General features: G+C 43.8%; 1 protein-coding gene across 2 annotated transcripts; it reads right to left on the reverse strand.

Moving 5' to 3' along the window:
- Positions 1 to 1,891: 1,891 nt before the first annotated feature.
- On the reverse strand, positions 1,892 to 19,707 carry Mto1 (mitochondrial tRNA translation optimization 1). 2 transcript variants are annotated; one of them, XM_060384714.1, is made up of 12 exons: positions 19,411 to 19,707; positions 18,249 to 18,448; positions 18,040 to 18,157; positions 16,729 to 17,015; positions 13,705 to 13,817; positions 13,421 to 13,611; positions 12,995 to 13,125; positions 10,462 to 10,666; positions 9,949 to 10,120; positions 6,866 to 6,984; positions 3,189 to 3,349; positions 1,892 to 2,324 (listed from the first exon to the last, which is right to left on the reverse strand). In XM_060384714.1, exons 1-12 carry the CDS (start codon positions 19,622 to 19,624, stop codon positions 2,199 to 2,201), a joined length of 2,037 nt encoding a protein of 678 aa, XP_060240697.1. In that variant the 5' UTR covers positions 19,625 to 19,707; the 3' UTR covers positions 1,892 to 2,198. The 2 variants fall into 2 exon arrangements, with proteins under 2 accessions (XP_060240697.1, XP_021512158.2); XM_021656483.2 differs by having other exon boundaries at positions 16,729 to 17,018; positions 19,411 to 19,706.
- Between the last annotated feature and the right edge of the window lie 3,250 nt (positions 19,708 to 22,957).

Here is a 22,957-nt window from a genome sequence, read left to right on the forward strand (position 1 = left end):
ACCCACCTAGTGTTAGGATTATATGTGTAATAGTGTAAGAGCATACCAGCTAAAGAGTGTTCTCAAGAGAGAAAAGACAAGTTAGCCTAGCGAATCTAAGTGGTTTTGTACAACCTTCACTTTCATCCAAACTTAAGACCGCTTCCTAACCTATAATAACCAGACAGGTGTGCTAAAAGGTTAAGCCTGTGAGTAGCATATATACAAACTGATTTACTTCTCAAGTTTTTCCCATTTTAAGTTTTAAAACACCATAGGACAGCAGTGACCTGCACAGTGTGGAGGATGGACTGCACATGAATCCATCTGTCTTCATACTTGCAGATAGGCCTTCACTGGGGCCTTGATACCCTCAACATGCCCATCTACTGCACTGTTAACTTGTGTCTTAATGTCCTTAGTTCTTAAAGCTTTAATGGCCTCTGCACCCTTGTACTTCCTGACAAAATAACATGCTTATCAGGCATTTGGAGATCAACCTCCTTGATATTTACCTTTAAAATTGTGTTTCATTTCTCTTTTGGTTTTTCAAGTTTCTCTGCATAGCCCTGGCTGTACTGGAACTCTGTAAACCAGGCTGGCCTCAGCTCAAGAAATCCTCCTGCCTCTGCCTCCCAAGTGCTGGGATTAAAGGTATGTGCCACCACTGCCTGGCTTTTTTTTTTTTTTTTAATTTAATTTATTATGTATACAATGTTTTACCTGCATGTATGCTTACATACCAGAAGAGGGCACTAGATCTTATTATAGATGGTTATGCTGGGAATTGAACCCAGGACCTTTGGAAGAGCAGACAGTGCTCTTAACCCCTGAGCTATCTCTCCACCCCATAATTGGGTTTCTTATTTTAATTTTATGGCACGTACATTAGTGTAAAGGTATCAGGTCCCTTGGAATTGGAGTTACAGACAGTTGTGAGCTGCCATGTGGGTGCCGGGAATTGAACCCATGTCATTTGGGAGAGCAGAAGGTGCTCTTAACCGCTGAGCCATCTCTCCAGCCCATAATTGGTTTCTTGATGCCGTTTCAGGACTGGTTTTATATGTAGTAGTTCTTAGACTTGGCAACATCAGTACTAACTAGTGGTTCCTGAAGAGCCTGGGACTGGAAAAGAGCAAGCTCCCCCTCAAGATTTTACCTGGAGAGGGGCACAAAGGAGCTCTTGGTACTAGTGGAGGCCAGAAGACGGCATCTGAGCCCTTGAACTGGAAGTATGGCCATCAGCCTGATGTGGGTGTTGGGAGTCAACTCCGGTCCTCTGCAAATGAAGCAAACCTCTGGGCCACCTTTCCAGCCCGAGTATTTTTGCTTCTTAAGCTCAAGGACAATTTTACTAGAGTTTAAGAGAAAAACAACAGGTCAGGAACAACCGCTGCAACTGCCAGTAAGAGGGAGCTGGAGAAGAGCAAGAAATACCATTTAGTTAAAAGAAAGTAGGCAGGCACTTCAGAGAATGAGTGAAAAGGCCCAGAATGTCAGGGAAGCATGGCCATACTTTGAACAATGTCCGGAAGAAGGAGAAGGAAAGCTCTTCTGAGTAACTGACAAAAGTGGGAAGGCCGAGGAACACAGGCTCTCTCAGCAGCTGTCCTTGTTTCCTTGAGACCAGGTCTCACTGTGTAGTCAGGTTAATCTTCAATTCTGATCCTCCTGCTTCAGCCTCTTAAGCAACGGGATTACAAGGCTATACCACTGCACTCAGTTTCAGGTTTAGTTTTGGCTTAACTAAACCTCTGATGAATGCTTTATGACCTACAGAAACAGGCTCACTGTATACATGCCCAGACAGAACTACACACTGTTATGAACTGTTTTGCCCACAAACATTACAAAAGCACAACTGCAACCTTTATCTGTTTTACAAGGACAAACCTAAAATAACCTAACACTATTTTCACAGGTGTTATATTTATTTTCTATTTATAAGCTCTAATTCAGCAGTTCTGTATCTATGGGTTGTGACACCCACAGGGGTCACATATCAGATATACTGCATATCAGATATTTACATTAACAGTAGTAAAACTATGGTTATGAAGTAGCAACAAAATAATTTTGTGGTTGGGGGTCATCATAACATGAACTGTGTTAAGGGGTCACAGCATTAGGAAGGCTGAGAACCACTGCTCCAAGCCCTCTTCCTACAAGGCCTGCCTCTATGAAATGAAAGTAAACAACTCTGTCTCAAAGTCTTTGTATCACATGCATGGATTGGTTTGGTGCTCCATCACTGATGCCTGTCTTTGCTGAGTACTCTTCACAAATCTGAGCAGATTGATGATGGCAGCTGGTGTCACTCCAGGTATACGACTAGCAGCTCCAATCTGGGAATTAAAATGACAAAAGAACCAAAGTGAGCTATGTCAAATCCAATTTACTCTCCTCACAGCCTCTTTATAGGACTGATTCTGAGTTGGGATCAGGCTATATTGACCAAATTTGTTTTGAACTCTTGGGCTAAGGAGACCCTCCTTCACTTCAGTCTCCCAAGTAGACAGCTAGGACTACATGCAGGTGATATCACACCTAGCTATAAAATTTACTTGAGGGCTGGAGAGATGGCTCAGTACTTAAGAGGACCTAGTTCAGCTCCCAGCATCCACATGGCAGCCCACAAGCATCTGTAACTCCAGTTCAGGGGATCCAATGCCCTCTTCTGTCTTCCATTAGGTATGCACGTGGCACACATACATGTAGATAAAACATACCCATAATAATTAAAAAAAAAGGAAAAGAAATTTCAGCCAGGTGTGGTGGCATACACCTTTAATCCCAGTACTCAGGGAGGCAGAGGGAGGCAGGCCTATGAGTTCAAGGCCAGCCTGATCTACAAAGCAAGTCCTGGACAGCCAAGCTACACACAGAAACTCTGTTTTAAAAAACCAAGAAAGAAGAAAAGATCTTTTCAGATTTATTTAATGCATATGAGTGCTTTGCCCACATATATGTAAATATACCAAGTACATGTAGTGCTCTCAGTGGTCTGGAGACATTAAATTCCTTAAAACTAGGGTCTTGGATGGCTGTGAGGCCCTCTGTGGGTAGCTGGGAACCAAACCCAGGTCTTTGGCTAAAGCAACAAGTGCTCTTAACTGAAGTTAGCTCTTACTCTTAAGCTCAGGATTAAAAACTAAAGCACTAGGCCCTCTGCTTTGCTTTTAACTTGCTTCTATGCACTGTTTGCTTACCGTCTGTGGGCGACTCAAGTGTAGCTTCTCTCGAACTTCTTGGGACAATGAGACATCCTTGATTGTTAGATAATCTAGATCTTGTGGCAGCTGCAAAGCTTCATCTCGCTGAACCTCCTTTATTTCTTGTAGTTGATACAACAATACTGACTCATAAATGGCTGGTGAATAAAATCAGAATTATATTATGATATATAGTACACTAACCTATGTTTGTATAACCCTTTGCTATTTACAAATAGCTTCTACATGCATCAGCTCACTCAACAGGGCACTCTGCGACATGTGTGTAGGTAGTCTTTGCTCTGTTTTTTTGAGACAGAATCTCATATAGCCCAGGCTAGCCTCAAACTTGCTATGTAACAAGGATGACCTTGAACTCCTGGTTGGGGTTCTTTTTTGAGGAGAGGAAACAAGACTATCATGCAGATGAACTCTTATATAGCCAAGAATGACCTTAAACTACTGATTGTTAGCCAGCCTCCACTGCCAAAGTGCTAGTACTACATGCATCTGCCACCATGCCCAGCTGACTCTAGTCAGTGCAAATCTTATTAGTAACATTAAATGTTAAGTCCTAAAGATGGGCTGTTTCCCAAGAAACTGGTTCTCTAAGTCATTTTTCTGTGAAGCTGTATGTGTGTGTCTTAAGGTGGTCCCAGGGACTAATCCCATAGCCTATACATGACAGACAAGCAGCTCTACTACTCAGCTATGGTTCCAGCCCTAAAGCAATCATTTTTAGAAGTGGGGCTTCTTAGTTGGCAATCATAACTTATGCAATTTAGTTAAGGTTTTTATTAATAAGTAATGTTATGAAGAAAGCTTGGCAATTCTTTTGTCAAACATTCCATTCTTAGAAAACTAAAGTCAAAATATAAAAAAAAAACCAAAAACAACAACAAACTTGTTTAGTGGTACTGGTCATTAAGTCCAGGACATTCAGGACTCCATGAATGCTAGACAAGAAGACAATAGCACTCTACCATTACTAGTGTGTCCCCAGCTCTAATATACTTTTCAGACACTGTCTCACTGGGTTGCCCAGGTAGACCTGTTATAATATCTCCGCCTGAGCTTCCCAAGCTGGGACAACAGGCCTGTAAGAACATGCCTAGCAAAACCCACCTTAAAATATAGACTGAAGGGCTGGAGAGATGACTCAGGTTTAAGAGTTCATGCTGCTCTTGCAGAGGGACTTAGCACCCGTGACAGACAGCTTACAACCACCCCTTAAATCCAGTTCCACGGGATCCAATTCCCTCTTCTGATTTCCTCAGGCACCTGTACTCAAGTGCACTCTCTACACTACCTCCACCATAGTTAAAACAAAACAAAAACTCTTAAAAATCTAGATTGAGGCAGTCCTTCCATCTCACTCAAAGGATAGTCTTTTGTTGTTGTTTTCTTTCTTTCCTTCTTTTCGAGACAGGGTTTCTCTATATAGTCCTGGCTGTCCTGAAACTCATTCTGTAGGTCAGGTTAGTCTCAAACTCCCAAGAGCGCCACCTGCCTCTGCCTCCCAAGCCTTGGGATTAAAAGGCTCGTACCACCACACCGGGTTAAATGCAAAGTCTTGTTTTTAAGCCGGGGTCATGCAGTCCAGCCTCTCAAGTGTGGTTACATGGGAATCCTTCAATACACCTGCCACAGTTTGATGACTCATAAATAGCTCTCAAGGCATAATGGAAGGTGACAGCTAATACTGATTACTGATTTGACAAGATTTAAAGGTGCCGTAGAAACTTGAGTATGCCCATCAGGATGTTTCCAAAAAGGTTTCACTGAAGGCAGGCTCACCTGAGTGCAGCAGCACCCTCCCACAGGCTAAGGCCCAGACTTAACAAAAAGGACAGAGGGGACCGAATGCGCATCTCTGCTTCCTGAATATGGATGAACTATGACTGAAAGCATTGTTTTCAGCAAACTACAGGCAAGCTTCTCTCACTAACCATAGCTCTCCTGCCAGGATGGACTTTGCCTCAAGCCCTGAGCCAGAGACACACTCGTTCCAGTGAAGGACCCTCCAGCTGGTCCTCTGGCCTTTGGTCCCCTTCCTTCTCTGAGTACATTCTTGCCAGGTACTTTGTCACAGCAGTGAGAAGGTAACCATGTTGATACACAGGATCACTGAGATCCTGCATATGGCCATATTTATTTAATCTTTCAAATACAAATTGCAAAACAAGAAAGACAATAGAATGTGACATTGACTTCTGCCCTCAAGAATCTTGTCCAGGGGCTGGCATGCAGCTCAGTTGGCAGCGGGCTTATCTGGCATGCTCGTGGCCCCACCAAGCTGACAGAATATATATATATTCTTTTTTCTGAATAGTTGATATTAACTATCACATTCTACCACTTAGAAAAACAGATGTGGAAGCATACACCTGCAATGCGAGCGACTCAGAGGAAAAGGTAGGAGGGTCTAAAAGTTCAAGGTCATCCTCACCTGCTTACGAGTTTGGGGCTGGCCTGGGCTACAAGAGACTATTTCTCAAAAAACAAAACAAAACATAGCAACAACAAAAAAAGCCTTCCCCAAATCCCCCACCAACGAACCAACCAAAAAACAAAACAAAAACCCCCAAAACAAAACCCAACCCAACCCAACCCAACCAACCAACCAACCAAAAGCCACTGGAGAGTGGTTGAGAACACTTGGTGCTCTTGTAGAGGAGCTGCATTTGTTTTCACCCGTATTATGGTACTAGCTTTAAAGAGTGAGCAGCAGCTACTGCGTGGTTGAATTATTTCCTGCAAACAGATTAATGATAAATGCTTCTGGACTGTGCTAACTGGAACCTAATATTTACTGAACAAAGTAAAGCTGTACACAAAGTTTAAAGTATGCAATCTAAGCAGCTGTCTCCAGGGCTACACCCTCATATCGAAAGTCTTCAGGAGAGAACTCATATGGTAAAATAAAGTCTGTATTCTTCTTGCATGTTGTCACTGGATGGCTTGAGTTTTGTTTTTTAAGATTTTATGAGTTATTTTTAATTGTGTGTGTGTGTGCGTGTGTGTGTGTGTGTGTTATATGTGACTGAGTGCCAATCCCCTGTGGAGGCCAGAGGACTTGGATCCCCTAAAGCTGCAGTTAGAGGTGATTGTGAGCCACAATATGCAGTTGCTGGGAACTGAACTCCAATCCTCTGGAAGAGCAACACACACTTTAAACTGGTAGATCTCTGTGCAATTGAAAGGGAATACTAACCCTGGACAAAATGCACCCTGGCTGCTCCCAAAAAAGCTTAAAGTGTTTTCTTGCATAAACAGCATACTATCATCCAATGTTTCCTACTGCACTCTTTTCACTGCTTAGCTTTCAACAAGAGGACAAATCTATAAAAATGCAAAGCTGAGCTGCAGAGATGGCTCAACAGTTAATAACATTGACTATTCTTCTAGAGGACCTGGGTTCAATTCCCAACACCTACATGGCAGCTCACAACTGTCTGTAACTCCTGTTCTGTGGGATCTGATACCCTCACAGAGACAAACACACAGTCAAAACACAACTGCACATAAAATAAAATAAATTTAAGCCAATATTTTCCTTAGGCATGCATCACTATGCTCAAACATACTGCTCTTGAGGGGTCTACTACTTATTCATAATCTGCACATGTGGAAAAGAGAATACAGGCGCCTAAGGAAAACAACTTCTCTTTTACCTTCTATTTTCAGTCTTCTAGCCAGCTCTTTATATGCAGCATACTTCTTCAAGGGCTCAGGAACGACACTGGCTAGTAACTCCAGGTCAACTTCTTCATACTTAAGAACATTGAGGGCACTGCCAACATAAAATGTTTTATCAACGTAAAAATCACGTCCTGTAAGGCAAACTAAGAATAAAATTCGTTGGGATAATACTAAGTATTAGAGTAATTAAAGAGACTCTTAATTACTTTTCCCCCAAGTATAGTGAGCAAAGTAGTAGCATCTGGCCAAGTGTGGTGGGACAGATCTTTAACGCTAACACTTAGGAGGTAGAGGCAGAGGGATCTCTGTGAGCTCAAGGCCAGCCTGGTCTACATAGCCTGGTCTATAACCAGCCAGAGCTACATAGAGAGTCCCTGCCTAAAAAAAAATTGTGCAGCATCTATCTGCAAAGTAGGTCATCCAAAAATGAATAGACAGTTCTCTGGGCCTGGTGGTGCAAGCCTATATCCCAGCACCCGAGAGGCAGAGGTGGGAGCACTGGGAGCACAAGCCCAGCCTTTGTTACACAGCATATTGGAGGCCAGCCTAGATAACAAGAAATCCTGGCTCAAAAACCCCCATCCACAAGTACTCATCTCCTGATTCCTTATGATCAGTTAAGTTGTTAAGGTTTTATGAGGCGGTTGTCATCCACTGTCCTCCTTTTTGTTTAACTGAACATCCTCTGCTAACAAGGCCTTCGCCACCTCTAGTAAGTCCTGGTTAATGTCCTATGAATGAGACATCTTTTTGCGTGCTACGGTTCAGATTGTCTGTGTCCCTCAAAGGCTCATGCTCTGGAAGTGTGCTCTCTAGTGTCATACAGTCACTGTCACAGCTGCACTCTTTAAGAGGAAGGACTGGGAGGAGCAAGAACCAGGTCTCTGTACTTCAGAAGAGGTGAGCACTGCTGTTATGAAGTTGAGCTCACGCTAGGGAGTTCTACGCAGACACCTAGATTTCTGGCTTCGTGTCCCTCTATATGGCACATGCTCTTAACAGGACAGACAGATCCCTTGTCCCACGTGGGGACCTTCAATGTGCTCCTGCCACTGTGGAGGGAGCAGTCACAATACCCTCAGCACAGGTCAGGGAGGGTGTTGCTTGGCCTCTCAAGTTTCAACCTCCAAATTTGTAACCAGTTAAGCCTTCTTTCCAACAAATAAAATATGCAGCCTCAGTTATTTTATTATGACATAAAACTGATTAATAGAGCTAGTAAACAAATATACTGACTGCAACAGTGAAAATGTTGGGGTCCCCAAATATGTATGTTATGTTCTAATAACCAAAGTACTATTAAAAATGGTTAGTATCCTTCTAAAAGAGGCTCCTAGAAGCCTGTTTGTGCCTTCTGCCATGAAAGGATGTAGGCAAAGGACCAAAAACAAAAACTAATTGTCAGCCATGGAACAAGGTCAGACCACCCCACCCCCAAAACAAAACTAAATACAACACAACAAAAACCAGGAACACTGTAAAACCAGGAACACCATAACATCCATAAGAGCCATCATAGACAAGAGGTCTCACAAAAGGGAGACTATCACTGCTATCCGGATATGCACAATGTACCCCTTAAAGTACAGAGAACTATTGACTTGTGCCCTGCTGGCTCCATCTCCTATCTTTTTTTTTTTTAAAGATTTATTTATTATTTATTATATATATAGTGTTCTGCCTGCATGTATACCTGCATGCCAGAAGAGGGCACTAGATCTCACTATTAGATGGTTGTGAGCCACCATGTGGTTGCTGGGAATTGAACTCAGGTCCTCTGGAAGAGCAGCCAGTGCTCTTAACCTCTGAGCCAGCCCTCCCTTTCCTATCTTAAATCACATTTTTTTTCCAAATGGGGGAAAAATCAATGGTGAAACACATACATTTTATATTTACCAAGGTCCTCAGAACTCGTATTTGTCCCAGCACTTGGGAGGTGGTGTAGGCTTATCCTAAGCTACCTTAGCTATTGAGCAAGGTTAAGACTGGCTTAGACTACATAAAACACATACACACACAGGCAGGCAGATAGACACACACCCCACCTACCTTGTTCCCAGAACAAAAGTACTCTCTATGAATGAATGTCCTTTAGACTCAGAGGCCATATAACTAAACTGAGGGAAACAAAATCTCCAATGTGGCATGATTCTTCAAAAAATTTATAATAAATATAAATAAGAATTTGGAATATACAGCACTATAAAAAAGAATTTATAATACTATGTTTTCTTAATTAAGGGATTTTCCTTGCTGTAGTGCACGTATTAGCTGGGACCACTATAATTTTTGAGCCTAAGCAAAGAAAATGGGTCCTTACAGTTTTTTGGTTTGGAGACTCTAAATCTGAGGAAAAGCAAAAGGACTCAAGGAGAACCATAAAGAAATTGTAAATGTACAAGAAATTGGATTGGAAAGATGGCTCAGGGGTTAAGAACACTGACTGCTATTCCAGAGGAACCAGGTTTGAGTCCCAGTGCCCACAGCGCAGCTCATAACCATCTGTAACTCTAGTTCCATGGGATCTGACACCCTCTTAGGATTCCCTGGGTACCAGGCATGCACTTGGTATGCATACGTATATGTAGACAACACTGGCACACACACACACACAATAATAATTTATAATCACACATAAATATATTTATGAAGACTTTTTTTGGGGTGGGGGCTAGGTATGGTGGTACATGCTGCTAGCCGGCACTTGGGAGGTAGAGACCCTGGGGATTGAATCTAAGGCCTCATTCATGCCAAACACGCACTCTACCGTCAAGCTACATGCCCAGCCACATACATTTTACTTTTTCTTTTAAAATTTATTTTTCAAATCTGGGTTATACAGAGTCCAGTTTGGACTCCACCTTGTTATATAGCAGAGACTGACCTGAAACTCCTTCTCCTTCTAACTGCACAGATTAATGTCATTTATGACTCAGATTAATATACTTGAGCAAGCTGTGTCACTTAAAATGTGTATGCAGGGGTCCTACATATGACGTCTCTCTGAAATCTCATTTTTCTATAAAAACTGAGAAGTCTACATTGGAAATCATACCTGACAGGAAGGCTTCTAGTAATACTTATAGGAACTTGTGGAAGTAACTTTTTCCACTTGGAGCTTGAAAACTCAATGGATTTCAACACAGAAATACCTTCTTCTAAAGAAGACTTCATCCACGAAGCTCTTTCATAGCGCTGTGGGGACACACAACCAGTGTCCTTATGGGCTAGGAAATGAAGAGGGAGAATTAGAGAAGTTTTAAAGAACAACAGGGTGTAGAGTGTGGCAGCATACGCCTGAAACAGGAGCCCTTGGAGAAAAGGAGGGAAGATGTAGTAAATTCAAGGCTGGCCAGCCTATGCATGAACTGTATCTCAATAGCTTCCTCTAACTCTCCCTTCCCAAGGCAGAAAGTAGTAGCCACCTACATCCTGTGAGGTCAGGAAGAACAGGAATCCAAAGTCACCTTAGCTATACCATAAGACATCCTGCCTTAAAATAACTACACAAACTAGAAAAAGCCCCAAACATAGTAAAATATTATCACAAGACTTGGTTAAAAGTTACCTCGAAATGTGAGCCGGATGTCAGCATTGTCTGGGCGCAGTGACAAGCGGAACTCTACTCTGCTAGTGAACATTCGGTATGGTTCGCTGGTGCCCAGAGTGGTGAGGTCATCAATCAAGACGCCTATGTAGCCTTCTGTGCGACTTACAACAAAGGGTGGTTTTTGCCGGACTCGAAGACTGGCATTGATTCCAGCTATCACACCCTATAAGAAGACTGAAATGTTTAACAGGCCATTATGAAGTGAACAAAGGGCTATCCTACTCAGCACTGTATCTGGAAAAAAACACACAGGGTAGGGAGAGGCGGGGTGGTGGTGAAGATGGTGGTGTTATGTACCATTAATCCCAGCATTCAGGAGGCAGAGGCAGGTGGATCTTTGTGAGGCCAGCCATCTATAGAGTGAGTTCAAGGACAGCCAAGACTTCACAGTTAAACCCTGTCTCAAAGAGAGAGAGAGAGAGAGAGAGAGAGAGAGAGAGAGAGAGAGAGAGAGAGAGAAACCAACCAACTGAAAACCAAACTCACAGGTAGGAAGAAAGCAGGTGTATAAGAAATCTAAGAAAGGTAATTGTGATCCACATACAGAAACAGAACATGTTAGCATGCCAGGGTTCATTCAGCAGTGGACGGGGGTGTGGGGTGTTAATCTCTGTAAACCTACGTGTCAGACTTCTCTAGTTTGTTTTGTAGGAAAACAAACAAATGATATAATTTACCACCGTGTGGTGGGGTCCCCAGAGGCTCATATATTTGAATGCTTAGTCATTAGGGAGTGGCACTACATGTGTCAATGGCTTTGAGGTTTTAAAAGCCCAAGCCAGGCCCACTCTCTCTCTTCCTGCTGTCTCTTCCTGCTGCCTATGGATCCATATGTACAGCTCTCAGCTCCCTCTCCAGCACTGTTCGCCTGTTTTCTGTCATGCTCCACCATAATGATAATAGACTACACCTCTGAACCTGTAAGCAAGCTCCAATTAAATGTTTGCTTTTATAAGAGTTGTCATGGTCATGGTGTCTCTTTATAGCAACAGAACAGTGATCAAGACAGTTGTAGTAAATAATATTATAGGAGGTCGGAAAGATTTCATAAAATGCCTGCCTCAAAAGCATAAGGACCTAAACTCGACCCCTAACATCCTTGTGAAAAAGCTGAGCACAGTGGTACAGGCCTTTCAGTCACTGAAACTTACTGGTTATTTAGTCAGTTTAGCCTAATGGGTAAGCTCCAATGAGAGATTCTGTCTTAAAACAATAAGGTGGAAGGGTTGGGGAGCTGGCTCAAGAGGTTAAGAGTGTGTACTGCTCTTATCGAGGACCCAAGTTTGGTTTGCTGTACCCATGCTGGGCAGCTCAAAACCTTTGACTCCAGCTCCAAAAGAGGGCAAAAGGGCAAGAGAGTTACAAAGTGGAAGGATGATCCTTTTAAAGAGCAACTTAACCAGCCTGCCAGGTGACACATGATTACATCATAAATTCTAACACAGGGAATCCTGCTTCTGGCACCTACATTCATGTGTTCCCCTCCCCCCATACATAATTAAAATAAAATAAAGGCAGCTAGAGAAATGGCTAGCAGTGAAGAGTATTGGCTGCTCTTCAAGAGGCCTGGATTTGATCTCCAGCACATAGTGGCTCACAACCATCTGTATTTCTAGTTCCAGGGTATATCTAATGCCCTGTTCTGGTCTCCACAGGCACCAGGCACACACACATGATACAGACATACACACAGACACAACACCATACACATAAAATTAAAAAATAAAATAAGTTGAAGAACAATTGAGAAAGATATTTAATGCTTATCTCTGATCTCAGCATGAACATGCACACACATACAAGACAGAAAGTCAAAATAGTAATAACAACATGATAATTTTCAGAAATCATAGAAGAATGGAATGCACTTTTTTTTTTACACTTTAGAAGCAATTCCATAATTTTTTTTCAAATATGCTAGCAGATCGAGGGACTCAGATGCTACCTGTTAAGTGCTTTTGAAATCATTTCCCACAGCTGGGCAACATGGCACATGTCTGTAATCCTAGCACTAGGAGGTGAAGCACAGACCAGCTGTTTGAGCTGAGAACGGTGGTGCATGTTTGTGGTCTCAGCACTTGGAAGGTGAAGGTGGGATTGGATTTTCAAGGTCAGCCTTGGCTATATAGTAAGTATGGGGCCAGTCTTGACTACTCGAGTCCCTGTCCGAAAACAAAATAAAACAACCACCAAAAAACAAACAAAAAAATAATCAGTCTGGACTACATGGCAAGACCCTATTTCAAAACAAAACTAGTGTATTACGTAAACTTATTACCTCCATTTAGCCTGAAATACTGTTGTTTTGGTTTCCAGTAGCACCTGAATAGAGTCTTACCTGGAGCTGGGCATGATGGCACACACCTTTAATCCCAGCGCTTGGGAAGCAGAGGCAGGTGGATGCTGAGTTTCAAGCAAGCCTATTCTACATTGTGCGATCTACAGCCAAGATTACACAGACCCTACATAAGCAAAACAAAGCAAACCTTACCTGAGCTGCAGCTTCCTCATAACCAGTTGTTCCATTTATCTGTCCAGCAAAGAACAGCCGTTGAACCAAATGTGTCTCGAGGGAAGGACTGATCTGACGGGGATCTAAATAATCATACTGAACACCATAGCCTGAGCAAAGAACAAGTGCACAAGGGAGTCAAAACAGCTACACCCACCTCAAACGGAAATACAAAGCACATCAGGCTACATTAGATGGGCTTCATTTATTAATATATTCTGACACAGGGTTTTGCTCTGTAGCCACATGCTGCCTCAAATTTACAGACAGATTCCCATTTTAGCTCCCCAAGCGCTAGGATTACATATGTGTGCCCTCATGTCTCCCTTGGGCTATTTTATGGCGAGTGGAAGTAGCTAAGACCATTTCACTGCTACACTGAAGACCACCCAAGACCCTCTTTACCTGGATGAACCATCTTGGCTTTCTCCAAGCCCCTGATACATGTTATCATTTTCTCTTGTAACTCAGCTGGCAGTGTAACAGATAACCCTTGGGGGTAGATGAGGTCGGAATCCATTCCTTCAGGTTCCAACCAAACCTGATGCAGGCGGTTTGGAAAACGTAAGATTTTTGATTCAATGGAAGGACAATATCTAGAATAAGACATTGAAGTTTAAAGTAAATTTGATAACAGAAAAAGTTTGCCTTACTCCTTAAAGTGATTAAGGTCTCATTTCTGTCCTTACCGGGGCCCTCTTGTAGTTTCCCTAACATGGCTATTCAGGTGGAGGTTCTCAAGGACAATCTCATCCACTCTTGGGTTGGTGTGAGTCAAGTAACATGGCAGTTGATCTTCCGGCTAGAAAACAGTAACCAGATACAATGCAGATTTTACCTGCTTGTCTGTTTGAGACAGGGTCTCTAGTAGCCTAGACTGGCCTTGAACTCTCTAGAGAGAAGCTATTGAGAGTAAAAGGGAAAGAAATCAAGGGGGTAGGGAGAGAAAACATGCATACATACATACAAAGAGAAATAATTATGTTTAAAGAAATTAGGAAAAAAATTGATTATCAGATGACATTAAGAAATGATGTTTTTTATCCTATATTATATGTCTAATATCCAATTATAAGTGAGTATATACCATGTGTCTTTCTGCTTCTGGGATACCTCACTCAGGATGATCTTTTCTAGTTCCCACCATATAATATAGGCTAAATCTGTATACCTAAAGAAGCTAAGCAAGAAGGAGGACCCTGGGTAAGATGATCAATCCTCACTCAGAAAGGGAAACAGTATGGACATCGGAAGAGGAAGAAAACAGGGAACAGGACAGGCGCCTACCATAGAGGGCCTCAGAAAGACTCTTCCCAGCAAGGTATCAAAGCAGATACTGAGATCATAGCTAAACTTTGGGCAGAGTGCACGGAATCTTATGAAAGAAGGGGGAGATAGAAAGACCTGGAGGGAATAGGAGCTCCACAAAGAGAGCAACAGAACAAAAAAATCTGGCCACAGGGGTCTTTTCTGAGACCCATACTCTACCCAAGGACCATGCATGGAAATAACCTAGAACCCTGCACAGGTGTAGCCCATGGCAGCTCAGTGTCCAAGTGGGTTCCCTAGTAATGGGAACAGGGACTGTCTCTGACATGAACTCAGTGGCTGGCTCTTTGATCACCTCCCTCTGAGCGGGGAGCAGCCTTACCAAGCTTCAGAGGAGGACAATGCAGCCAGTCCTGATGAGACCAGATAGGCTATGGTCAGAGGGAAGGGGAGGAGGACCTGGCCTGTCAGTGGACAGGGGGAGAGGCATGGGGGGAGAAGAGAGAAGAAGGGTAAGATTGGGAGGGGCTGAGGGAGGGGTCTACAGCTGGGATACAAAGTGAATAAACTGTAATTAATAATTTAAAAAAATGATGTTTTAGCCAGGCGGTGGTGGCTAGTTGAAATATACTACTAGTATATTTAGTACCCTAGTTGAAAATACTATTTCTTAACTTTTTCTTTTTTCAGGAAGGTTTCTCTGTGTAACACAGCCCTGGCCATCCTGAACTGGATTTGTATACCAGGCTGGCCTCGAACGCACAGAGATCCAGCTGTCTCTACCTCTCAGTGCTGGGATTAAAAGCACATACCACACCTGGCCACGTAACACTTTTAACCAACAGCTTGGTGGTGGTGGTGGTGAATGCCTTTAATGCATGCTAGAGAGCTACATTCCCAAACACCCGCCCCCATACCCCAGACTCCCCTAGTCTGTTGTTTGTGTTTTCCTTTCCCAAGATAGGGTTTCTCTATGTAGCCCTGGCTTTTCTGGAACTTGTTCTGTAGACCAGGCTGGTCTTAAACTCCCAGAGATCTGCCTGCCTCTGCTTCCCAAGTGCTGGGATTACAAGTGTGTAGCACCACTGCCTGACTCCTAGTGGTTGACTGACTGGTAAATCTAAAAGCGTTCCCCAAAAGTTAGTATATGTGGTAGTTTGAATGAATAATGACAACTATAGGCTAATATTTTGAATACTTGGTCCCCAGTTGGTGGAGCTATTTTTGAGAAAGATTAGGAAGTACAGCCTTGTAGGAGAAGGTATGTCACTGGGGACAGGTTTCAAAAGACTAGGGCCATTCGCAGTTAGCTTTATTCTCTCTCTGCCTCAGGCTTGTCGGATCAAGATTTAAGCTCTAACCTACTGCTCCAGTACCATGGCCCCTGCACTCACCCTCTGAACATGTAAGGCCCCAGCAAACTCTTCTGTAAGTTGCATTGATCATGGTGTCTTATCTCAGCAACAGAAAGTGTATAAAGGAAGTCATGTATAAGTGATGACATTTAAGAACGTATAGGGAAAGGCCCAATTGCTAAATTAGCCAACATTTTAAATAATTTTACTTTTTAATTTAATATTATCTGTGTAAGATATCTATGTGTGGGGACAAATTCCACTGCACTCATGTGGACATCAGAGAACAACGTTTTGGAGTCAGTTCTCTCCTTCTACATTTACAAGGTTTTCCCAGACTAAACTCAGCTCACCAACCTTGTAAGGTGAGGTCTTTTATCTGCTGAACTACTTCACTGGCCTTACCTACTAATTTTAAAAATTCTCTCTTTTACCCTAAGTAATAGTGATATAAAACTGTCATCAAAAGAAGCTGAGTGTGGTGACAATGACAGTCTCAAATTCCAAGACCAGCACAGGCTACATGGTAAGTTCTAGGCCACATACAATGTGCGTAGCCCTCACTGGAGAGATGGCTCAGAAGTTAAGAATAGTGGTTACTTTCCAAAGGACATGGGTTTGATTCCCAGCACCCACATAGCAGTTGGAAACTCTCTGTAACTATAGTTCCATGGGATCAACACCTTCTTCTGGCCTCCATGGTGGGCATTTGCTAGACATTCACATGGTGCACAGACATACATGCAGGTAAAAGACCCATATACATAAAATTAAAAAGAGGGAGGGTCTGGAGCGATAAGTCAGTTGTTAAGAATGGTTGCTGCTCTTCCATAGGCCCAAAGTTCTGTTCCTAGCACCCAGAATGGGCAGCTCACAACCATGTGTAACTCCATATCCAATGGGGGTTCCAACACCCTGTTCTGGCCTCCAGTCACCGCATACAGATACATACACATGAGACAGAACAGAACAAAACAAAATTTTAACAAGAAAGCAAAAGAAGAGAAAGAATGACAAATGGCTAGAATACTTCTTGCTGTGAACAGCTAGTATCAGCCATCAAACCAGGTTTTGATAAAACTCTCTTACCCGGATCCACACCGCATCACTGAGGAAGCTGAAGGGCAGGGATGGGTTATCTGGTGTGTGCTTGTTTAGAATGCTGAAATTAATGGAATCTTTAGCAAGTCGGGGCGGAGTCCCAGTTTTCAGTCTTCCTACCCGAAACCCCAACTTCTCCAGGGTCTGAGCCAACCCTATGGAGGGTTGATCCCCCAAACGTCCTGCAGGACGTGTCTCCAATCCAATTATGATCACACCTCTCAGAAATGTCCCAGTAGTCAGAATTACACTCTCTGCATAAACTGTACTTCCATCTGCTAAATGATACAAAACAAAACAACAGTAACAACAACAACAAAACAGGAAAATAATTTTCTCATTTTTATTACAGAACAAAACAGGATGTGAGCACTTGGTTTCAGAATTACAGAGTGGAGCCTGGGGAGATAGCTTATCACACAAAAAGGCCAAGCAAGCTATGAGGAGCAAGGCTGTAAATGAAGCCTCTCTATGGCCTCTGCACCAGCTCCTGCCTCCAGGTTCCTGTCCTGTCTGAGCTGCTGTCTTGGCTTTCCTCAGGGGACTAGGATTCAGGAAGGATACTAAGCCAAATAAACCCTTTCCACCCAACCTGCCTTTGGTCCTGGTGTTTCCTCACAGCAATAGTAACCCTAACTAAGACAGGAACATAAGGGCAGGTTATGTAGTTTAGTTGCTAGAGGGTTTACCTAACATGCAAGCCCTGGTTTGATTCCTAGCACTGTATATTAGACTTGCTGGCATATGCCTTTAATCCTGGAATGTGAAGCTCAAAGTCATTCTTGGCTATCCTGTGAGCTTGAGGCCAGCTCAGGATATATTTGGGGAAAGATATTTAAAAGGGGGGGGGGACGATTGAGATGGCTCAGTGGGTAAAGGTGCTTGTTGCCAAGCCTGAATGACCTAATCCCATCCCTGGCATCTAACATGCTAAGAGTAAGGAACTAACCCTCAAAAGCTGTCCTCCAATCTGCACACAGGTGCACTTCACCAGAAAATGAACAAACACAGAAACAAATTTCTAACAGAAGAACCTGGATAAAAGACACAAATATGCAGGCTCTGGGGTCTTACACTAAACCAGTATACTGATGAAGCCAGAATCTGACTGAGATTCATGATGGTCAAAATGAAGAGATAATTTTTTTAAATCTCTTACAATAAAATATTATTTACATAATTTGCATTTTCCAGGTAGAGAAAACTAGAATTTCCCGAAAAACATTTCCATATCATTTTCTAAGGAAAATGTCTCACAGAGCGTCAACTCTAGTATTAGCGTTATTAGCCAGTACATACCCAAAACAACACCTCTGACCCTGGACTTGCCAGGGTATCCAGGCTCCGGTTCTGTGAGAACTAGATCTTCTACAGCCCCCTCCTGAACGGTGAGCAGGGGTGTATTCAAGATTTCCTTCTGTCAACGAGAGAATGCCAGTTGAGTCGGCAGCTGAAGGCTGCCAAGGCTCTGTCCTCACCTCTGCTCACCTGCACCTTCTTTTGCTCACCTGCATGTTCTGTTTATAAAGTTTCCGATCAATTTGTGCTCTCAGTCCCCACACAGCAGGGCCCTTACGCCGGTTCAATACTTTGTAGTGTACACCAGATTGGTCACAGACTCGAGAGCACAGGCCGTCCAATGCATCGACTTCCCTCATCAAATGTCCCTTTCCAATGCCACCAAAGGAAGGATTACAGGACATCTGACCTAAAAGGATGCACAGGATCATGGTAAACAAGAGCACCCTTCTACATATTATTTAATAAAGAGTTGTTCCCACAGGTAATTAGAGTCATTCACACAAAAAAACCTTTCTCCTCTAACTTCAAAGAGAGGGGCAATTACGGTAAGTGACTCTCTGCACGGACACAACCTTCTAAGCCAAAGACATCTTTCTTCTTTGAAGTCAAGGAACAGTTGATGTTGTACCAAGTTTCCTTAAAACAATCATTTTGGCCAGGCACGATGGGGTACACCTTTAAACCCAGCACTTAAGAGGCTAAGGCAGATGGATCACTGTGAGTTCCAAGCCAGCTTGGCTGACACAAGTTCCAAACCAGCCAGGAACTGAGACCTTGTCTGAAAAACAACAACTCCCCTAATCATTTCGTTTCAAATTAAGACTGTCTTCATTAAACTCATTTATGAGAATTACTAACAGGGCTCTGAAATGTTTTTAAACGTATCTCTACTGCGTTGATAGCATATAAGTTTTGCGCTACTGTGTGTACATCCAAAAGAAGTTAAGTCTTCGTGCTGAAGTGACAAGTGTACTCCTATGTTTAATGAAATACTATTCTCAAGAGCCATCAAGTGATGAATGTGTAAGAAATCGTGCGTATGCCACCGCGCGCCCCAGCAGCAGGTCTCACGGCTCAAAACGCCCAATGGAAATACAGAACGCTTTAAAGGGCAGCGCCGTTTCTCTTCAGGAGCTTGACAAGCCCTCCGTGAACGCACCGCGCCGCGCCGCCAGACGGGTTGGGAAAATGTTAATCCACCCCTTCTCCGAAGCGAGACTGCGGGGACGGTCGCCCCAACGACCACCTAGCAGCCGCGCGTTTTCCGTCCTCCGCTCCCCGCACCCCAGACACCCAGCACTCTCGTCCGCCTCAACCCCGGCCGTGCTCGGTCGGACGCAGAGCGGCCGGGGCCGCGAGGCTTCTCACCGATCGTGTCTATGCGGTGTGTGAGGAGCAGAGTCCGCGAGCCGCAGCGAGCGGCGGCGGCGGCCGCCTCGGTCCCCGCGTGCCCTCCTCCGATCACTACCACATCGAAGTGCGGGCTGCCGGGAGCCGCGCTGTCGCTGCGGAGGCGAGACAGACGCAAGCGTCTGCCGAGGGACGCCGCGGCCCAGCGGCCACAGTCTCGGAGGAGGAACATGCTGAGCCGCCCGGAACGCCTAGGCGCACGGAAGCCGGTAGGGCGCCGCCATCTTGCCCTGCGTCAGAGCGCAGCGCGCCTGCGTCCAGCGTCGCCTTTGATTACGTCGTCTGTAGGGCTGCCCGTGGCCGCGGGGTGGCGCGCGCAGGCCGGCTGTGTACTCTTCTTCTGGTCGGGTGCGTTCGGCGCTGGCTGCGGATTCTGACTTGTAGGTTGAGGTTCGGCTTTTCAGATGGGCCACTTGTCACCTATGAACAATACATTTGATCAGTTTGCCTTAAGACCTTCTTGATTGACTAAGGCAACCCGTGTTCTGATCCCCATGTTCAAGTCCATCTGGTTCTACATACCAATATCATGTCCTCCAAAACCCAAACCCCATTATTTATATACGTGCAACTTAAACCTTTTTTAGACTTTTATGTGTATGGTTGCTTTGCCTGTGCACGTGTGCTTGTGTGTGTGCTTGCGTGTGTACCATGAGCATGCCTGATGCCGTCAGAAGAGGACATCTGATTCCCTTGGAACCACAAAGGGTTGTGAGCCACCATGTGGGCGCTGGGAACCAAACACAGGTTTTCTGTAAGAGCAAGAGCTCTTGGTCACTGAGCCATCTCTCTTGTCCCTATTTATACACAATTTAAACATTATATAAACTTGACATGGAGAATTAGAGAACGTGGAACCCCCCCCCCCCCAAGTGCTCTATCCCCACTTGACAAGAATGCCCAGCCCTTTGTTGGTAGTAACTGTTTTTATATGCGTGTACAGTTTCCTCTGAATTTAAGTATTCCTCCTGGAGGAAGGAGTCTCATAAAAATCCAGAAGTGAACAAAATTTACAGGTTCAGCCCAACTGAGATTTGTAAGCTGCTAGGTCCACCCCACCCCAGGTTATGTAAAAAACAGGGACCGTTGCTAGCGGGAAGACTCCAGGACCATCAGATGTGCAAATCCTGAAGGGAGCTCTAGGGATCCATCTTTTGTGGCTGGGCTTCTGTACTGATATGGGCTTTTCTGCAACGTAGTTTTCTTTGAGTCGTCTATGCTCCTGCTCCTGTAAATACCTCAACTCATTGTTTTGCTAAATTAGACTGGAGTGGAATGGTTTTCTATGGCTTGTTGCTGGTGCCCTTAGGTAAATCTACAATTGCTCTCACCTTGGTGTATGTGTGTGTGGTATCACATAGCATAGGAATGCTATTATTTTGTACCTAGATTGTGTGCGTATACTATCTTTCACTTTACTCCTTTCCACGTCACTGTATATTTAAAAATTTTTAATTGTGTATATGTGTATGGACCTACTCATACTACAGTGCAAATATGGAGATAAAAGGTCCACTTGAGGGAGTCAGTTCTCTTCATCCTGGGGTTCCGGGAGTTGAACTTAGGTTACCAGAGACATGGAAGCAGACACTTTTACCTGCTGAACCATCTGGCCAGTCCCCTTAATAATATATTTGTTTATAGCTGGGATACAATGTGACTAAATTGTAATTCATATAAAAATATTAAAAAAGAAAAAGTAATGTATTTGTTTATCTGTGCACAAAGATGCACAGTTGTAATCCCAGCGCTCCAGTGGATCTCTATGAGTTTGAGAGTCAGCATGGACTACAATAATGCAGGGTTATGGACACAGGGATATGTACAAAGACCCTGTCTTAGAAAAAAAAAATTTTTTTTTTGAGAGTCCTCCTCATTGTATCCAGTTTTGTTTTGTTTGTTCTTATTGTGGGTGTTTTGATTTAGATAGATAGATAGATAGATAGATAGATAGATAGATAGATAGATAAGTGAGCACAAGCGTGTATGCCTTGGTGCACACGGGAAGACAGAGACAGCTTTTTGGGAGCCAGTGATCTCCTGCCACCTTGCTTTGAAACAGAGCCTCTCTTAGCTGTTCTGTGTTCTCCAGGACAGCTGGCTCGAGAACTTCAGGCCAGTTGTCCTGTCTCTGCCTCCATCTTGCAGTGAGAGGGCCAACCTTTTCTGTGGGTTCTGTGGATCAAAACCAGGTGTCAGAAGTGCTTAGCCACCTCAGTGAGCCATCTCCCTGGCTTTTGTTGTGTTTTTGAGATTGCTAACTTTGCAGCCCAGAGCGAACTGGAACCCACAGCAATTCTTCTGCCTCAGCCTGATGAGTGTTGGCATTTCAGATTTATGCCACTATGCTTGGCTTGGATTTTTTTCCTTTAAGACAAATTCTTAATATGTAGCTCAAGCTGGCCTTGACTTTTCCATCCTCCTGCCTCAGTTACCTAAGTGTGGAAATTAGAGGTATGCAGGCTGTGTCCAGTACAGAAGTGATATTTATGCTTTAACCATGAATAATGAAATGGAGATCCAACCATATAAATTGTTTTGTGATTGGCTTTTTCACAAACAGTGGACATTTTTCAAGGATCATCTGACAGCCTCTGCCTCCTAACTGTAGGAATCAAAGTAGTTTGTCACCAAGTCCCCCCCCCCCCCCAGCCCCTTCCTTCTCTCAAACATGGTTTTACCATGTGGCCAAGGTTGGCTTTGAACTAATGATTCTCCTGCACCAGCCTTTGAAGTGTTTATATTTTGGTCATGTCCTACCGTAGCTGAACTGTATTACTTCTTAACATTTTAAGCCAATAGCTTCAACCTTTGATTAAAAAATCAGACCCAGCCTGGTAGTAGTGGCACATGCCTTTAATCCCAGCACTCAGGAGGCAGATGCAAGTGAATTCCTGAGTTCGAGGCCAGCCTGGACTACAGAGTGAGTTCCAGGACAGGCAGGGCTACACAGAGGGAATCCTGTCTCTACCCCAGCCCCTAAAACATGAGCCTTAGATCTGAAACTCACTGGTGAGAACCTCTCCCACCTACATGTGAGGATTAGCCATTCATCTCTTCATGGTACGCAGTATTCATTCCAGTACCCGCCCTTTCCAACCCGCCCTTTCTGGTTCTCATAGATCCAGAACCAGAATGTTCAGTTGTAGCTTAAGGACAGGTTAACCGAGTTTCTATTGTGAATGTCTGCAAAACCCTTATATGGAAGGTAGCCTGTTACCCTTGTAGCAGGATCCCCAGGATGGGCCTCAGATTTGTTGTTGTTTGTTTGAGACAAGATCTCACTCTCTTACCTAGGCTTATACTTCTGGGCTCAAAGATGCTCTGCCTTAGTCTCCATAGTAGCTGGAACTATGGACATGTGCCATCACAGGTGATGCTAAGAGTTGATTAGCTAGGAATAGTCACATTGGAAGAAAAACCATCACAGTTTGGTTGCAGTGAACTATGCTTCCCTCAAAATCACTGCTCAAATGTCATTCTCTTGGGATGCACATGCTTTATT

Source organism: Meriones unguiculatus, chromosome 6 (genome assembly GCF_030254825.1).
Source record: "Meriones unguiculatus strain TT.TT164.6M chromosome 6, Bangor_MerUng_6.1, whole genome shotgun sequence".
NCBI classification, from domain to species: domain Eukaryota; kingdom Metazoa; phylum Chordata; class Mammalia; order Rodentia; family Muridae; genus Meriones; species Meriones unguiculatus.